General features: G+C 41.2%; 1 protein-coding gene across 3 annotated transcripts in view; it reads right to left on the bottom strand.

Moving 5' to 3' along the window:
* Positions 1-9,006: 9,006 nt before the first annotated feature.
* The window catches only part of gad3 (glutamate decarboxylase 3), a 28,034-nt gene continuing 17,706 nt past the window's right edge, over positions 9,007-19,334 (bottom strand). For 2 of the 3 annotated variants that reach the window (XM_058372695.1, XM_058372693.1), the window contains exons 7-15: positions 17,844-17,923; positions 17,704-17,758; positions 17,405-17,521; positions 17,234-17,298; positions 14,950-15,028; positions 14,710-14,859; positions 12,481-12,588; positions 11,466-11,555; positions 9,007-10,277 (exon numbers count right to left, since the gene is read on the bottom strand). In XM_058372695.1, coding sequence (XP_058228678.1) covers positions 10,104-10,277; positions 11,466-11,555; positions 12,481-12,588; positions 14,710-14,859; positions 14,950-15,028; positions 17,234-17,298; positions 17,405-17,521; positions 17,704-17,758; positions 17,844-17,923 — 918 coding nt within the window. In that variant the 3' untranslated portion in view covers positions 9,007-10,103. Of the gene's footprint in view, positions 10,278-10,722; positions 10,974-11,465; positions 11,556-12,480; positions 12,589-14,709; positions 14,860-14,949; positions 15,029-17,233; positions 17,299-17,404; positions 17,522-17,703; positions 17,759-17,843; positions 17,924-19,334 lie in introns of those variants that run through there. The other variant, XM_058372694.1, reaches the window with a different exon arrangement.

Genomic DNA, 19,334 nt, shown 5'->3' with positions numbered 1-19,334 from the left:
ATAAAAGAAAGAAAGAGCATATTAACCCACATTGGGGCAATTATAAATGGTGGAATATAGCTGCCTTGCCCATCTCCTGAGATTGCTGTGTTTTCAACACGGTTTAATTAATCGAGGCTCCTCGTCAGGACTGCTTTGTGGTTAGAGCAAAAGATTTCACACTCCCCAAAGCCTGCACATCTATCTGCTACAGCATGGAGTGACAAAATGCAGGGCAGTTTTTATTAAACTGCACAAGAGCTAAAAGTGCTGCTACAGGAAATGAATCAGTGATGAAAGAGCTGTTACTATAGAAACCATAACTACTCAACACACTTCCTAACCAATCAGAATCCAGAGTTTGTGAGCACTGCAATATGGTCATCATGGACAGAATTGTAGCTGTTAAAATGTGTCTCCTATTTTTAGGAGAGAGTCTCACTGTGGCCATAATTCTTATATTATTTCTTTTTAAAAACCTTAAGATCGACACAGGCTTTTTCCTGATACTGATCTCTTACCAACTTATGAGCGGAGGTCATGTTTCCATCCCTGTAGGACATCTCAGGGAGAAATACTTCAGTTAAATGCCATTCTGTCACTTCGTTGCACTCTAGCAGTGATTAAAGATGCTATCTGTAACCTGTAGACATCTGATCAAAGTCAGATTGCTCTGATGGTCCTCCTTAGCATCGGAGGATGCACTAGCGAAACAAACAGCCTGTTCAACGACGAGTGAATCTTTCACTCCGTATACTTCCAGGTCTGTCACATTTGATTCTCTTTTATCACTGGCTGGAGTCTGGAGTTGAACAGCATGTGTTTCAGCAAATGTACCTCAAACTGGTTGTTGTGGTCATCAAACCATTCCTGAACCATTTCTGCTTTGTGGCACGGTGCATTATCCTGCTGAAAGAAGCCACAGCCATCAGGGAATACTGTTTCAATGAACATGGTCTGTAACAATGCTTAGGTAGGTGGTACGTGTCAAAGCAACATCCACATGGATGGCAGGACCCAAGGTTTCCCAGCAGAACATTGACCAAAGCATGACACTGCCTCCGCCGGCTCGCCATCTTCCCATAGTGCATCCTGGTGCCATGTGTTCCCCAGGTAAAGTCATCACACCAGGTCAGCATCTTCCATTGCTCCATGGTCCAGTTCTGATACGTGCACATTATGGGCACTTTCGGCGGTGCACAGGGGTCAGCATGGGCACCCTGACTGGTCTGTGGCTATACGGCCCCATACACAACAAACTGTGATGCACTGTGTATTCTGACCCCTTTCCATCAGAACCAGCATTAACTTCTTCAGCAATTTCAGCAACAGTAGCTCGTCTGTTGGATCGGATCACACGGTCCAGCCTTCTCTCCCCAACTGAATCAATGAGCCTTGACCGCCCATGACCCTGTCACTGGTTCACCACTGTTCCTTCCTTGGACCACTTTTGATAGATACTGACCACTGCAGACGGGGAACACCCCACAAGAGCTGCAGTTTTGGAGATGCTCTGATGCTCTGATCTGATGATCTGATGCTGCCTAATATATCCCACCCACTAACAGGTCCCATGATGAGGAGATCATCAATCTTATTCACTTCACCTCTCACTGTTCATGATGTTATGGCTGATTAGGATAAGATTTGGGAACATCCCAAACTAATGATTACCAAACAGTGGTCAGTATCTATCAAATGTATCCTTTAAGTCCTGTAAGTATCCTTATCTTTAATCCTTAATGGAACTTACAGGATCTGCTGCTAACATCTTGGTACCAGATACCACAGCACACCTTTAGGGATCTAGTGGAGTCTATGCCTTGACGGGTCAGGGCTGTTCTGGCAGCAAAAAGGGGACCAACACAATATTAGGCAGGTGGTCATAATGTTATACCTGATCTGTGTATATATCAAACCCATGGCCATTAATATGGAGTTGTTTTCTTTTGTTTCCCCTTTGTTTTCTTTGTTTTCTCTACTCTTCTTGTAAGGCTTTCTCTAGGAAGTGTGTCTGGAAATTTGTGCTCATTCAGTTAAAAGAGCTTTAGTGATGTCAGGCAGTGATGTTAGGGGAGGAAGCCTGGGATGCAATGGACAGATCTCCATGCAGTGCAGGACACTCAAGGTCATCTGAAAGCATACAGTTGTCTAATTGCACTCTAGATCTTTCCTGAAGCTCCTGACACAGAGATTTTCTGTTGATGTTGCTTCCAGAGGCAATTTGGAGCTCTGTAAGTGAGCGATGCTACATAGAATAAGAGATTTTTCATTGCTCTGTGAGATTGTGTGGTCTTTTGCTTCAAGGCAGAGCTGCTGCTGCGACTAAATACCTCCATTTCACAATAATAGCACTTACAGTTGACCGGGGCAGATCTAACAGGGCAGAAATTACATAAACTGACACTGATCTCTACAGTATGACCCATTCTACTGCTGTTCATTGGCTATTCACCCTCGCTAAATAAAGCCCAGTAAAATATTTGAGGATTTTGGATTCACTGATTTGGAGGGGTGTCCCAGTACTTTTGGCAATATAATGTAGATATTACACGATGCCTATACAGAATTAAAGTATGGCAGACAGAGCAACTTATCTTTTGTGTCTCTATTTTGTACAAGTGACGGTTAAGGGCCTTGCTCAGGAGCCCAACAGTGTCACCTTGGTGGATCTGGGATTCAAACTCCCAACCTTCTGGTCAGTTGTCCAACACCTGAACCACAACATCTACTAAAATTCCAGCTATTTTTACTGTATTGAGTTATGCTGAGAGATCCAGTTCCACACATCCAGCTAAAGCTTTCAACCTGTGTGCGTGTGTGTGTGTGTGTGTGTGTTTGTGTGTTTTATCAGTATGCACTTCCTGTCCACCAGCTCACATGCACACACAGCATGAACACAGCTCATTAATCTGCATATGCTTTCCACATTCAGCTGAACTGCACACACTGGCACTTTTGGAAAAAACCTCATAAGCTGCTCTGTGATTGATGCCATTGTCCAGATGTAGGAGCATGTGCCATTTCTTTTTGGCCCGGTGTCGCTAAATTACCTGTAGAAGAAAAGCAGCTTAAACATGCCATTGATGCAACACACACACACATACATACATACATAAACTATATTGCCAAAAGTATTCGCTCACCCATCCAAATAATCAGAATCAGGTGTTCCAATCACTTCCATGGCCACAGGTGTAAAAATCAAGCACCTAGGCCTGCAGACTGTTTTTACAAACATTTGTGAAAGAATGGGTCGCTCTCAGGAGCTCAGTGAATTCCAGCGTGGAACTGTGATAGGATGCCACCTGTGCAACAAATCCAGTCGTGAAATTTCCTCGCTCCTAAATATTCCACAGTCAACTGTCAGCTGTATTATAAGAACGTGGAAGTGTTTGGGAACGACAGCAACTCAGCCACGAAGTGGTAGGCCACGTAAACTGACGGAGCGGGGTCAGCGGATGCTGAGGCGCATAGTGCGAAGAGGTCGCCAACTTTCTGCAGAGTCAATCGCTACAGACCTCCAAACTTCATGTGGCCTTCAGATGAGCTCAAGAACAGTGCGCAGAGAGCTTCATGGAATGGGTTTCCATGGCCGAGCAGCTGCATCCAAGCCATACATCACCAAGTGCAATGCAAAGCGTCGGATGCAGTGGTGTAAAGCACGCCGCCACTGGACTCTAGAGCAGTGGAGACGCGTTCTCTGGAGTGACGAATCACGCTTCTCCATCTGGCAATCTGATGGATGAGTTTGGGTTTGGCGGTTGCCAGGAGAACGGTACTTGTCTGACTGCATTGTGCCAAGTGTAAAGTTTGGTGGGGGGGGGGATTATGGTGTGGGGTTGTTTTTCAGGAGCTGGGCTTGGCCCCTTAGTTCCAGTGAAAGGAACTCTGAATGCTTCAGCATACCAAGACATTTTGGACAATTCCATGCTCCCAACTTTGTGGGAACAGTTTGGAGCTGGCCCCTTCCTCTTCCAACATGACTGTGCACCAGTGACCAAAGCAAGGTCCATAAAGACATGGATGACAGAGTCTGGTGTGGATGAACTTGACTGGCCTGCACAGAGTCCTGACCTCAACCCCATAGAACACCTTTGGGATGAATTAGAGCGGAGACTGAGAGCCAGGCCTTCTCGTCCAACATCAGTGTGTGACCTCACAAATGCGCTTCTGGAAGAATGGTCAAAAATTCCCATAAACACACTCCTAAACCTTGTGGACAGCCTTCCCAGAAGAGTTGAAGCTGTTATAGCTGCAAAGGGTGGACCGACGTCATATTGAACCCTATGGATTAGGAATGGGATGTCACTTATATAGTTCATATGCGAGTCAAGGCAGGTGAGCGAATACTTTTGGCAATATAGTGTATATATATATATATATATATATATATATATATATATATATATATATATATATATATATATATATACATAATATATTGCCTTCTTCTTTCTTTCTTTCTTTCTTTCTTTCTTTCTTTCTTTCTTTCATCATTCCATTATGAAGGCAGACACACGGCCAGGCATCCATTTTAATCCTAATGGCACAGTGCTGTCTAACTAACTCATTTCTTTCTTTCTTTCTTTCTTTCTTTCTTTCTTTCTTTCTTTCTTTCTTTCTTTCTTCCTACCTTCCTTCATCCCTCCCTCTCAGACAGACTCCCTCCTTTCTTTCTTTCTCTCTCTCTCTCTCTCTCTCTCTCTCTCTCTGAGACACTCAGCTACCCTGACAGGTCAGAACTGCTCTTCTTTAGCACTTCTCCTTTTCCACCACTAGATGGCAGTATCAAGCTGAGATCAGGATCATGTAACACTCCTCCATTCTCCAGGTGGTTGTGACTAAATCATTAAAATAAATTTACACATTCACCAGGCGTTTTTTGTGTTGTTTTACCAAAGCTGCTCCCATGTGATGTGCAGCATAAGAGGCTGAGATGTAATCTGTTAATCAACTGTGAATTAGCATACCACACACCATTCTACATGCATGAATATTCAGAGCACTATTTCAGAGTTTAGAGCTAATAACTTAATGGTTATTAGCCCTGAACTCCACCTGAGCACTGAGCATGAACATAACCCATGCCTTTCAGCTCCAGCTTCATGACCACACCACTGCTGAACCTGTGATGTGGTGATTAACTTTCTGTAACAGCAGCCCTCTCAGGTTTACATTAATGCACTCGCTCTATTCATGAGGGTTTCCATAGTAACCGCTCATTTATATGATATAGCATACGCTCCATCTGGTGTTAGATGAATAACAGTTTAAGATGTGCTTTAATAGGGAAATAATCACCTTCACTTTGGTTACCGTCACTCCTGATGTTGTTGATTATTTTCCTGTATCCACACAACACGTGATCAGCGATCTACACGCAGTAAAAAAGCCCAAAAAACATCAAGGATGTTTTCAGAAAACATGATTCTGTTCATTCTCCCAACCTGAAATTGTCATCTGGCTCATTTACATTTACATTTAGCCAACGGTTTTATCCAGAGCGACATTACATTTTGCAAAAGTATTGGGACACCCCTCCAAATCATTGAGTTCAGGGGTTGGGCTCGGCCCCTTAATTCCAGTGAAAGGAACTCTTAATGCTTCAGCTTCATATCAAGACATTTTGGACAATTTCATGCTCTTTGTGGGAACAGTTTGGGGATGACCCCTTCCTGTTCCAACATGACTGTACACCAGTGACCAAAGCAAGGTCCATAAAGACATGGATGAGTGAGTTTGGTGTGGAAGAACTTGACTGGCCTGCACAGAGTCCTGACCTCAAGAACACCTTTGGGATGAATTAGAGTGGAGACTGTGAGACAGACCTTCTCATCCAACATCAGTCCCTGACCTCACAAATGTGCTTCTAGAGGAACGGTCAAAAATTCCCATAAACACACTCCTAAACCTTGTGGAAAGCCTTCCCAGAAGAGTTGAAGCTGTTATAGCTGTAAAGGGCGGGACAACTCCATATTACATTCATGTGCAGGTAAAGGTAGATGTTCCAAAACTTTTGGCAATATAGTGTACATACAAGAGTGCTTTGAAGTCTCTGTCAAAGAATACGTCGATGCAGCTTCACTCGGTTTCAGACTAAGCCTCGTGTTCGGATCCTTAAAGCTCAAGATCCTCCTGCAGTAATCAAGACCTTTGATGAGACGCTTCAGTGATTCAGCTGTGTTTTCACTCTCACTCTGTAGATAAAGCGCTGGCTTAGTACATCGGAAATGGACTTTAGAAATGATGGCATGATTAAAAACATTCACGGACATTGGGGTGATGCTTCCTCAAGGAACTTTGATTCAGATAATTAAGAGCTTCTAGATGAATATGAACCAAAGTCTAACATTAAAGCACAAACACATTGAAATACTACAGTCTATAAATACTAGATAAATTCTAAATGTTAATCAGATACATTATTAGATCTACACCAAGTGACATCATGATGAATTCTCCTTGAACTCCTTGAAACCTTCAGCAAAGAATTTCCATCTTTGTTATCTAATAAACTCTTGAAGAACCTAAGAGTGAACCAAAATATCACAAAAAAATAATCTGAAATAAGTTGTGTTTGGAACTAAACACTCAAACAGTTACAAAAAGGGTTCTTCAAGGCTTTGTTGGAAAATTAAATGGTTTTTCAATTGTTCAAAACCTTTAATTATTGTCACAGTAATATCTAGAACCTGTCATATAATATTGAACTACACTATATTGGCAAAGGTTTTGGGACATCTGCCTTTCCATGAACATGAATGTAATATGGAGTTGTCCCGCCCTTTACAGCTATAACACCTTCAACTCCACACCAAAGTTCCTCCACACCAAACTCAATCATCCATGTCTTTATGGACCTTGCTTTGGTCACTGGTGTACAGTCATGTTGGAACAGGAAGGGGTCATCCCCAAACTGTTCCCACAAAGAGCATGAAATTGTCCAAAATGTCTTGGTATGAAGCTGAAGCATTAAGAGTTCCTTTCACTGGAACTAAGGGGCCGAGCCCAACCCCTGAAAAACAACACCTGAACTCAATGATTTGGAGGGGTGTCCCAATACTTTTGGCAATATAGTTCACTGGATAATTTGCGGTTCTTCAGTTTGTCCAATGAACCTTTAAAGAACCCTTGAAAAGGTTATCAGTGTAGCAGATAGCAACAGGTTTAAATATCAGGTTCTTGGTATTAAGATGAAAGTTTTGCTTAGAAGAAAAGTTCTTTAAGCTTTGTAGGTTCTAGAAACGGGTTCTAGTAGGTAATTTGTTTTATTTTAAGCTTGTTAGAGGATAACCAAAGAGCTTGACCAGTACTTGCTCGCAACATGAGATCTGATCTAATAATAAATAAATACGTAAATAAATAAATAAATATAAAGAAAAGTCTTCTGAATTTTATTCACATATAAACTCACATAGATCTTGTCACAATTTTCCATATAATTGTGGCTCACTCTGGTCTTTAGAGATCACTTTGTAACCACTTCCTGTTCTTTGTTCCAGGTTATTCAATGGACCGATGCGTTTGAATAGAAGCTCATAGTGAAGAGCAGGTGACCACTATTGTGTAATTTTACATGACAGGGCAAGTCAAACCCACACCTGAGCTAACTGGAACATGTGTCATATTACACTCTGTAAAGCATGTCACTCTTCAGGGATGAAGAATTATTTAACAAATGCTAGCAAACGTAAATGGTGAAAGCTATTCTAAGGGTTTTAAAGACAAATCCTGACAACAACTGAATTTACTTTCTTTCACATCTTATTAATATTATATAAGTAATCTGTAACAATCATATAAAAAGAGAAAAGGCTCAGGCATGACTCTGTGCCAGTCGAGTCTCTACAGAGAGAAGAACAGATCCTTTGGCACTGAGTATCATGTAAAAATACACTGATCAGGCACAACATTATGACCACCTTCATAACATTATGTTAGTCCCCCTTTTTGCTGACAAAACAGCCCTGACCCGTCCTGCACTGTGTATTCTGACCCCTTTCTATCAGAACCAGCATTAACTTCTTCAGCAGTTTGATCAACAGTAGCTCGTCTGTTGGATCGGATCACACGGGTCAGCCTTCTCTCCCCACCTGCATCAATGAGCCTTGACCGCCCATGACCCTGTCACCAGTTCACCACTGTTCCTTCCTTGGATCACTTTTGATAGATACTGACCACTGCAGACCGGGAACACCCCACAAGAGCTGCAGTTTTGGAGATGCTCTGATCCAGTGGTCTAGCCATCACAGTTTGGTCCTTCATCAAACTCGCTCAAATCCTTACGCTTGTCCAATTTTCCTGCTTCTAACATCAACTTTGAGGACAAAATGTTGACTTGCTGCCTGATATATCCCACCTACTAACAGGTGCCATGATGAGGAGATCATCAGCCTCACTGGTCATAATGTTATGCCTGATTGGTGTATATACTGTATCACTGTGACAGATCCAATCTCTCTCTACTCACATAGACAACGATCAGGTGACACACAACACACAACATACGAGTGTGCAACAATCACGGCACACACCAATCAGAAAACAAGCAGACGAATCCATATCCTGATTAATTAAGATGTCAATTTTAATTAGATGTCTATGATTTCTTAATTAGTTTGTCTTAATTAGATTTATTAAGATGTAGTTTGATGTCGATTCTCCTGGGATAAAGGTGTGTAAAGGAGTGTTTTTTAATTCTCACCTGAAGGAAATCTCATCAATCAATCTTTTTCTTTCTTTCTTTCTTTCTTTCTTTCTTTCTTTCTTTCTTTCTTTCTTTCTTTCCTTTCTCTCTCTCTCTCTCTCTCTCTCTCTCCCTCCCTCCCTCCCTTCCTCCTGTCCCTCCCTCCCTGCCCTCCTCCCTCCCTCTCTCCCATCCTTCCTCCCACCCAACCATCCCTCCCTCTCTCCCCTTCTCTCTCCCTTCCCTCCTTCCTTTCTCCCCCCCCAAACCCCCCCTCCCTCCCTCCCCTCCTTCCTCCCTCCCTCCCTCCCTTACTCCCCTCCTTCCTCCCTCCCTCCCAACACAAAATGATTTGAAATTATTCCCCCCAAACAATGTTAAGCCTAAGAAAGTATTTTGTTTCTTCTTTATCTTTCAAGTTCACCGCTGAATTGCGCTATATATTTGCAACATATTTTTATAGACCAAAACCATTCTTACATTACTTTCAGCACAAGTATTCACATTTCAGGTGAACATTTCATTTTTAACATTATATTATAGATAGAATTATAAAGGCTGAGTTTTTAAAAATCATTTTAGATTTTCTGGTTACTACTAAACACAGCTGGAACCCATGAGTAGATGACTAGCACCAGAATAATAATAATAAATAAACTATCAGGACCACTATCAAGAACACCACAATCCCTTAAACTATCACACTGAAAACCCAGCTGGAAACACGAACGGTTTCTCTGAAGTTTTGCGAGTCCATATGAGAAAGATATGAAAGGATAATCGCTAGGTTTAGCATTTAACTCATTATGGTTATCTTCCTCCTGTAACAGAACCCACAAAGAAACTTACACACTAACATACGCTATTAACTAATCGGCTAACAAGGAGTTAGCAGATGTAATCTATGATGCTTACTATAGTGCGCTACTTCCTGAAAAGTGCACATAGGGGCCTTAAAGCTGTACGAGTTTCTCAGTAAACTAAAGCGTCGCTCTGAGGTATTTCTCAGGGTTTAAAGTGACACACATGCAATGCTAAGTGTAGCTGTATGTCATGCTACATCCCCTAGATTATTATAATATCTGCTCTAGCATTCCAGGCTTGCCTTAAAGTGGCTATGTGCCTTAAAGTGTCTAATATCGTTAGCTAGTTAATATCAGGTAGCTAATGAATTGCAGCAGTTGAATTCAGATCACATTTTAGGAGCAGAAATTGATGCATACTAATAAAAAAGATATATTCATATCCACACTGTGTTCTTAATTATGTTACACTCTCTCAGACTGAATAGGCTAGCATTCCCAGGAAATAAACAGCATAAAACTTTTACAAGTCGTGCAAATTTGTTTGCTACAAATAAAAACTTTTAAATTCTAATCTACACTGAGAATAATGTTCCATAGGCCATAAACTGTCTAGCGAGCCTCAGGTCCGCTTAAAGCTCAGCTCCGAGGCAGGCGATCTCATCCAGGAGGAAGTCCACGTCCTGCTTCTGCGTGGCCGGGTTGGAGAAGACGCAGCGGAAGAAGTTAGGCTTATCTTCAAGAGGCTGGTAGCCGATCATGGCCACGCCCTTTTCCATCAGCTTGGCTTTGATCTTTGGGGTGATCTGGATTTAGAAAAAAATATATATAGAGGGAGTTTAATTTCAAACCCATTTGACTCTCTTTCTAACACTATATTGCCAAAAGTTTTGGGACACCCCTCCAAATCATTGAATTCAGGTGTTGTTTTTCAGGGGTTGGACTCGGCCCCTTAGTTCCAGTGAAAGGAACTCTTATAGTAATTCAAGATTCAAAGAACTTTATTAATCCCAGGGGGAAATTCCTTTGCCATGTTACAGTTGCTCTAATGAAAATAAAAATATAAGAGAAAAAGAAAGAAATATATACACTGTTTTATAAACTGTAAAAAAGAATAAATGAATACAAATACTGTACAAATACTACACAAATACTGTACAAATACTAGTTTAGAGCTGTAATATTGCACACAAGGATTGTAATTAGGTGATAATGGTACAGTTGTTTGTACATTATTGGAAAAAATGGTGAAATTGTAATGTGCATGAAAAGGCCTATAATTACTAATGCACTATTGCGCATGAAATTGCACATGAAAAAGAAAATGTCCCAAAACAGCTTCATACCAAGACATTTTGGACAATTTCATGCTCCCAAGGGATCTTTATGGGAACAGTTTGGAGATGACCCCTTCCTGTTCCTACCTGACCTGGATGAGTGAGTTTGGTGTGGAGGAACTTGACTGGCCTGCACAGAGTCCTGACCTCAACCCCATAGAACACCTTTGGGATGAATTAGAGTGGAGACTGTGAGCCAGACCTTCTTGTCATCACAACGTCAGTGCCTGACCTCACAAATGACCGCGCTTCTAGAAAGGGAACGGTCAAAAATTCCCATAAACACACTCCTAAACCTTGTGGAAAGCCTTCCCAGAAGAGTTGAAGCTGTTCTAGCTGCAAAGGGTGGGACAACTCCATATTACATTCATGTGCATGTAAAGGCGGACGTCCCAAAACCTTTGGCAATGTAGTGTAGTTAATAATGTGCATGTGTCGTGCTGCAATCTAGAACACCTCGATGTGCCCATATTGTTTATTTATATTTTTGTTTTGAGAGTAAGATTGAGGGTGGTATTAAATTGTGCTAGATAGCAGCATGTCTGTGGGAACACGGCTACTCTGCAGGCCATGCAGCTCTCAGCTTCCAAGCAAGGAATCTTTTTCACTTTCCGTTATTTTGGGATAATAGATTGAGTTTGATTTAATTCCTCTCACCGAATGTAGTTCTCTGTCTCGATCAGGACCTGGGGTCATGTTCCTCACTCGGCTCGGCAAGTACCAGAAGCAGACGTTACTATGTTCAGGCTGAAGAAAAAAAGAGGAAGATGAGTGCTTACCATGCTCGCTCCAAACTTGTGATACCTCACGTAATAATAATGAAAATAATAATAATAATAATAATAATAATAATAAAGACAATAAAGGCACACGCTAAAGCACATTAGGAATGAAAACTAAAACTAGCTAGCCACTCTAGCAAGTTAATGTAGCTAGCTAGTTTAACAAGCTAATTGTAAAATGTAAAATGTACAAAGCTACCTAAGTTAGTAAGCTAATTTTTAACAAACTAGCCAGCTATGCTAATAAACTTATTTCTAGGATATTTCAGGGAAATGCAGGATTTAAAAGAATAACATTTTAAGTCAAGGCTGCTTTGTGTTCATGAAACCTGAGCTGTATCTCACATTGCTTAGTGTTTGTACAAATACTGTGTTCTGAACACCGTGTACTGATCTGTTAATACCCAGGTGATATATTAGAACTGTGTGACTCATACTGGCCAGTTAAACACACTCGTGCTGTCCACCCTCTTCCTTCCTTCCTTCTCTACCTCCCTTCCTTCCTTCCTTCCTTCCTTCTTTCTTTCCCTCAATCTCTCCCTTCCTTCCTTCCTTCCTTCCTTCCTTCCTTCCTTCCTTCCTTCCTTCTTTCTTTCCCTCAATCTCTCCCTTCCTTCCTTCCTTCCTTCCTACCTCCCTCCCTCCCTTCCCCCTTTCTTTCCCTTCCTCCCTTCCTTCCTTCCTCTGTCCTTCCATCCTCCGTCCCTCCCTCCCGAGCCTCCCTTCTTTCCTTCCAAAAATGTCAAGCTCTTCTGAATGTCTGACCTCATAGATGTTTAGGATTGGCTACTCTATACTGTGATTGACAAATGACGAGTGAGTTAGCCCCTCCCACACACCCAATTACTATTTGTATGGAAAAAAAATATGTTTTAGCTTTGGTCACTTACTTTGCTTGGGAAAACCAGTTGGAAATCTGTCCTGCTCTTCAGCTTGTAGTAAAGATACTCAGCGTTCTCCAGGCAGTGGTTGATCTGCAGTTCGAAACCTTCTGATCCCTGAAAAGCATTCAGTCAATAATGAACATCGGTTTCTCCAGTCATGTTTCCATGTTTCCATGTTTCCACCTCAAAACGCTCTTTCCATTTTTTAAACGCTAAAAAAGTAAATCTGAATGGTCACGTGTATCACTGTTGTTCCTGGGACTCTGAATGTAAAGAAGGAATAACTGGAAGGAGAATATTTCCTGAGGCACAGTGTGTGAAACATAACAATCAGTACATTAGATCATCAGAAAATAAGCTGAAGGACAACACGCTTCGTGCATGACTTAAAGCAATAACACAACTGCTCTCACTGGTCAGATTAGCTTTTATTTTCCATCCAGGAATCAACACAGCTGGTACATATTTACATAAATACAGCACTGACACTCCGTCTTGTGCTCCAGAAGCTGTTTTGCCTTTCTGAATTACATCATTCTGCAGTGCCGCTGGTGTCAGGGTTAGCCCTGGGCATGATGTCAATGATTATCGTGATTAATTACATCAAAAAACACTTTCCTGAGCTGTTACAGGCAGCGAGATATTTTTAATAACATAAAAAAAAACTTATGCAGCTGATTTGATATTAAAGTTTGTTTATTTGTGCAGATAAACTATCTTGCCAAAAGTTTTGGGATGTCTGCCTTTACATGCACGAGTGTAATATGGAGTTGTCCGGTCCTTTGCAGCTGGAACAGCTTCAACTCTTCTGCGAAGGCTTTCCACAAGGTTTAGGAGTGTGTTTAAATATCAAAAATCGTTCGAATTACAAGTTCCGCATCCTGGCTTTCCTGTGTTCTGGTTCCTTGTTTTTCCTAGATCCTTTGCATCCCTTACTTCTCCATTTACTTTGTTCTTGCGTCCATTTTCAAGTCAAATTTTTAGTACTTCTAGTGCTGACCTGACCAGGCACTGATCTTAATATCACCTGGCATGACCTAATGTGTGTAAAAAATAGTATTACGTATTTACTGCCACAGTTAAAGGAGAAATCTTTAACATCTTGACAATATTAATACACCAAAAGTTTTGGGACACCTCTCCGAATCATTGAGTTCAGGGGTTGGGCTCGGCCCCTTAGTTCCAGTGAAAGGAACTCTTAATGCTTCAGCTTCATACCAAGACATTTTGGACAATTTCATGCTCTTTGTGGGAACAGTTTGGGGATGACCCCTTCCTGTTCCAACATGACTGCACACCAGTGACCAAAGCAAGGTCCATAAAGACATGGATGAGTGAGTTTGGTGTGGAGGAACTTGACTGGCCTGCACAGAGTCCTGACCTCAACCCCATAGAACACCTTTGGGATGAATTAGAGTGGAGACTGTGAGCCAGACCTTCTCATCCAACATCAGTGCCTGTCCTCACAAATGTGCTTCTAGAGGAATGGTCAAAAATTCCCATAAACACACTCCTAAACCTTGTGGAAAGCCTTCCCAGAAGAGTTGAAACTGTTATAGCTGCAAAAGGTGGGACAACTCCATATTACATTCATGTGCATGTAAAGGCAGACGTCCCAAAACTTTTGGCAATATAGTGTAGTTGTCTTTAACACTATAATGTTTCCAGAAACTATGTTTAAATGAATTTCTTTATATTGTAAATGTTTTAAGATGTCACATTTGATGTTTTTTTAATATGTCATGTACCTTAATGCTTTTAAAATGTAATTAAGTCTTAATCGGGACTAAATATAGCTCAGGTTAGGTTAAGGATGACATCACGGTTGGCAGATCTTAGTTCTTCTTGACTTGCTGTCACAGAGTTTTTTTTGTCCTTAGCCGTAGGTTTGGCCTTGAATGATTTACATACATTAGTACAATAAATGATTTGCAAACCAAATAGAAAAACTGGAAGTGTGTTTTTCTCTGAACAGTAAATCCATGGTCTATGGAGCATGACTGTAACAAGCTAAGACTTTAAGGGTTTGTTTGTGTATATAAAAAGAGTTTAATAAGGAATAATTCCAGGCATTTAGGGAAATATCACTCATCTGTATTGGCCTGGAAAAGATTACATGCATTTCTTTTAAACTTTTCCCTAGAATGTGAAGTCTGTATGTCGGTTTAAGTGTAAACAGTGTACATCTCAGTATATTTCTTACAGGGAAATGTTATATAGAATGCCTGGAGGTACCTTAGCCTTCCACATGAGCCAGAGCTTAAAGACGTCGACGTGTCTCCCACACTGGATGGTCTTGTCTCCGGTGTCGTAAGACATATCGTACTGCTTGTCAGTCTGGAAGAGATACTCGGCACACTGCTTGTTGCACTCCTCCAGTAGACCCTGTGACATCAGCACCACCACAGCTGGGTTAATCGTGTGATCCAAAATATAGTTTCAAATCAGGTTTGGAATAAATGTCTGCTGACTGACCTTCTGTCGCACCAGGATGGCGGAACACTGCAGTGGCGCGCCCATCATCTTGTGAGGATTCCAGGTGATGGAAGAAGCCCTGAGGAGATCAAGAACAAGATAAGTAAGTTAGACAGGAAATAAATGATTTTCTCAGTGATAAAGTAATTAAGATGATGTGGGGCTAAAACTGTTACACACACACACTTATAGATAGCTAGACAAATAGACTTTTAAATGTTTTTAAGTTTCCAGAACATAATACTAAGACTAGCTTCATGTTTTTGTTCGATAAACAGAACACTTTTCTTCAAACCAAAACCCTGTCCTTTTTTGTAATTTCTACTTTGTGTAATATATCTATTTTTAGATTCTCCTCCCTTTCAAAAGCATTTTAAAGAAGAAAACAGGATGACTCCTCCCTGATCATTATAGCCATGCCCATTTTTTCTCATTCGCCTTCTCAATCGCAATCGCTTCTCGATCTGTGTGATAAATGATGCTGAATACACTGAACGATAATGAATCTCAAATCCTCCAGTGAACCTCCACTGCTTCCCTGTTAAGCTTTCAAGATCTTGGATCGACGGGAAGCTTTCGTTCCATGCCGTCATTCTGTATCTGTTTTTAAATATTTATAATCTTCGTTTAGATAAGAGACACGCATATGAAAAGACTCAGGGGGATGTGGACAAAATCAAGGTCCTGTTCTTTCATTTTATGCCCTGTTTCACCCGAATGACTCAGCTCTTCACTAGCTTGGCATTTTCCATCTGATAAAGTATGGGTTTTGATTGTTGAGAGAGAGAGAGAGAGAGAGAGAACCATGAGAATGTTGTGTAGAATCCACAAGGTCACAGAGAGATTCCAATAAACGTCCTTAACGAAGTTCAGTGTTTGCTTTTACAGACCAAAGAAAACATCTTCTACTGTATATAGAGACGTGTATCTGCTATAGAAGGTCTTTTTTCATATGGTGAATCCACAAGAGGAAAATATTCTTTATGACATGAGGGAGAGAGAGAGAGAGAGAGAGAGAGAGAGAGAGAGAGAGAAAAAATGGATTGATTTGAAAGATTTAGACAGATTAGGACAAAATAGGACCAACAGGAGAGTTCCTGCCTTCGGTGATTCTTTGCATGAAGAGTGTGCATCCATTTACATTAAGAGCACAGGTTCATTTGCAGTAAGCTTGGCAGCTGTGTTTAAGACTGTACACTCATTTGCAAAAGTCTTTAGATGTTCTAGAGAAGGCTCGTAAATACTCGTACATTTCTGCAGTTCAGCGAATCCGGCTTTTAAACACGAAGCAGTGCGACTTCTGTAGCAGATCCTCGGTCAGAGGCGATAGCATGCGTTTATGTAAATGGTTTCGCAGAGAAAAAGGAACACTTTCAGACTTTTGATTAGGGAACTGATGAATTGTTCAAAGTGTTTAATGAAAATGAAAACGCTATTTAAAGATTGTTGTTGTTCTGTCGGCTGTTCCCTGTTCACGGTCGTCAAAAGGGGATGTAAAGTTGTCCTTATTTGTCACATATACATTACTGCACAGTGAAAGTCTTTCTTCATGTATCCCATCCTTGGAGGGTTGGGGGTTAGAGCACAGGGTCAGCCGTGATGTAGTGCCCCTGGCAGACGGGAAGGGGGGTCGAGGACAGGTGGCAGCTTGGCAGTGCTGGGGCTTCCAATCAACCAATCTTCCAATCAACAACCCACTTGAGCCACAACCGCCCTATGTAGTAGCTTAGTAGTTAAGGTGTTGGAATACTGCTTGGAAGGTTGTAATTTTGAATCCCAGGTCCTCCAAGCTGCCATTCCTGGACCCCTGAGCAAGACCCTTGTATAAAATGTAAGTCGCTCTGGATAAGGGTGTCTGCCAGATGCCAGAAATGTAAATTTTGACACAGGTTTTTATGTCAGACACTGTTCCTGACACGACCCTACTATTTTATCCGGGCTTGGGACTGGCACTGAGAGTTACCTCTTCAGTGGAATCGAACCCAAGCCATGGCAATGAGAGCGCTGGGTTCTGCTGCTGGACCACCAGGAAGCCACAAGAAAAGGTGTTTAAAGAGAATCGTTTTGTTTCATTCATAGCAAATCTCATTTATTTATTACAAAAAACTGCCTTATTTATGAATCTAAACTAACATTTAACGATACAGTATGAACACATCTGTACAAACCTGTATATTAATACTACATAACCAATATTTAGTAAAATATATATTTAAAGGACATCCAGCCAAAACCAGAGTGATTAAATCAAAGAAATTACCTAAAAGTAGTTAAACGCTCTTACTTCTCAATGCCCTGCAGTTTGATCTTGTGTTTCTTGGACAGCAGTAATCCTCCTCCCCAAGCTGCCTGTAAGGGTAAAAAGCTTGCCTGTGATAAACATCAACGCGTCACATGTTCACTATTCTGTTCTTCAGCACGTATAGAGAAGGATAAAGATCGATAAAGTAAATACATCGACATGCATCCACAGGCCGCGTTTTTCACAGATGTTCGCGATGTCCGTGAACGGATCGAAGGCTCCGTAGACTGTGGTTCCTGCTGTGGCGTTTACGTACAACGGTACCAGACCCTGTGGAGACAGATTGTTAATGCTAATTCTTAATTACACACCAGCATGATAATGAAAACTTCTGCACTAATAATGCAGCTTATTTGAATTATAAGGCTTATATGGCTTGCACAGAAGTATAACCTAAACATAGCGCTACGTATCATGAACACATCTTTATTGCCCTAAAATTGTTGACCCACCTTAGCCTTTGCTGCCGTGATGCTGGATTCCAGTTCTGCTGGGATCATTTTGCCCCTTACGAACAGACACAAGCAGTGTATCATTAGGATTTACACTGTGGCTAAGCACAGAAACTCACAGGCCCCGCCCAGATTCTCACCTTTCGTCACACTTCACAGCGATGACGTTTTCAGTGCCGATCCCGAGAACCGCCGCGGACTTCTTGATCGAATAATGGCTCTACAGAGGAAGGAGGAAATGAGGTGGACATAGTCAGCGTCTAATCCGGTCGCTTTTACATCAGTGCACATGATCAAATGTAGGCTAATGTAGAAGCGAGTAGAACAACACAACAAGAGAGGACAACATAGTATGGAATAGAATTGTGTAGAATACAATAGACGGTTATATGTTGGTAGCATCACGTGATGTGAGAAATTTACGACCAGTGTGTGTGTGTAGAAATGAATATAATTTAATAGGATATAGAATAAAACTGTGCAAAATTTATTAGAAAAGAACACAATAAAATAAGGCAACTTTTATCGGAAATGGAATCAAAATAGAATGGTAATAGATGAGAAGATATTAGAAGAGATGGGAAAATAGAGTAGAGTAGAAATAGAGTAGATAACAAAGAAGAATAACATTTGAAGGGGGGGCAGCTGTGAGGTAAATTGGTGTGAGGTAAACAGGTTAGAAGTAAACAGGTGTGAGGTGTGAGGTAAAGAGAGTGTTAACAGCTTGTGAACACTGAAGCAGTGAGTGAAAGAGTTTACTCTGAGTGATGTAAGGTATTTCTGGACACGTGATTTAATAAAACTCAGTACAGCTCTGATAAACACCCAGCTCTTCAGCCTGCAGGGATTAATGTTAGATAAACATTAATTATAGAGGTGCAGCTAGATAAGTAACCTCTCAGGTGGATCAGCGTGGGAGTGAGGGAGCGTGCACTGCACTCTGACCAAGTGAGGAGAGAGATGGAGAATGTGAGAGAGAGAGAGAGAGAGAGAAGGAGAGAAAACGAACAAACATTTGAGGAGAGAGAGAATGAATGAACGAACAAGTGAACATGGGGGGGTGAACATTTGGGAATAGAGAGAGAGAGAGAGAGAGTGAGAGAACAAACATTTGGGAAGAGAGAGAGAGAGAGAACGAATGAACGAACAAGCAAACATTTGTGAGGGGGGGCAAACATTTGGGGAGTGTGAGAGAGAGAGAACGAATGAACAAGTGAACACTTGGGGGGGAGGTGAACATTTGGGTATAGAGAGAGAGAGAGAAAGAGAGAGACAGACAGAGAGACAGAGAGAGAGAGAGAGAGAGAGAGAGAGAAAATAAACATTTGGGGAGACAGAGAGAGAGAGAGACAGAGAGAGAATGAGAGAGAGAGTAATTGAGAGAAAGAAAGAATGAACAAACATTTGGGGAAAGAGAGAATGAATGAACAAACAAGTGAACATGGGGGGTGAACATTTGGGAAGATATATATATATATATATATATATATATCAGATCAGATCAGAATGTGATACAATTAAAATTAAACTAGAATAGAATTATAATCCTTAATGGAATGCAACAGAATAGAATTAAAAAGAATGGCTTAGAATATGCAATACAATAGAACCAGAAATATAAAACATACAAA

The sequence above is a fragment of the Hemibagrus wyckioides genome, linkage group LG20, assembly GCF_019097595.1.
Source record: "Hemibagrus wyckioides isolate EC202008001 linkage group LG20, SWU_Hwy_1.0, whole genome shotgun sequence".
In the NCBI taxonomy this organism is placed as follows: Eukaryota; Metazoa; Chordata; class Actinopteri; order Siluriformes; family Bagridae; genus Hemibagrus; species Hemibagrus wyckioides.
The sequence above is the reverse complement of the archived record's forward strand: the minus strand, read 5'-3'. Positions and strand labels throughout refer to the sequence as shown.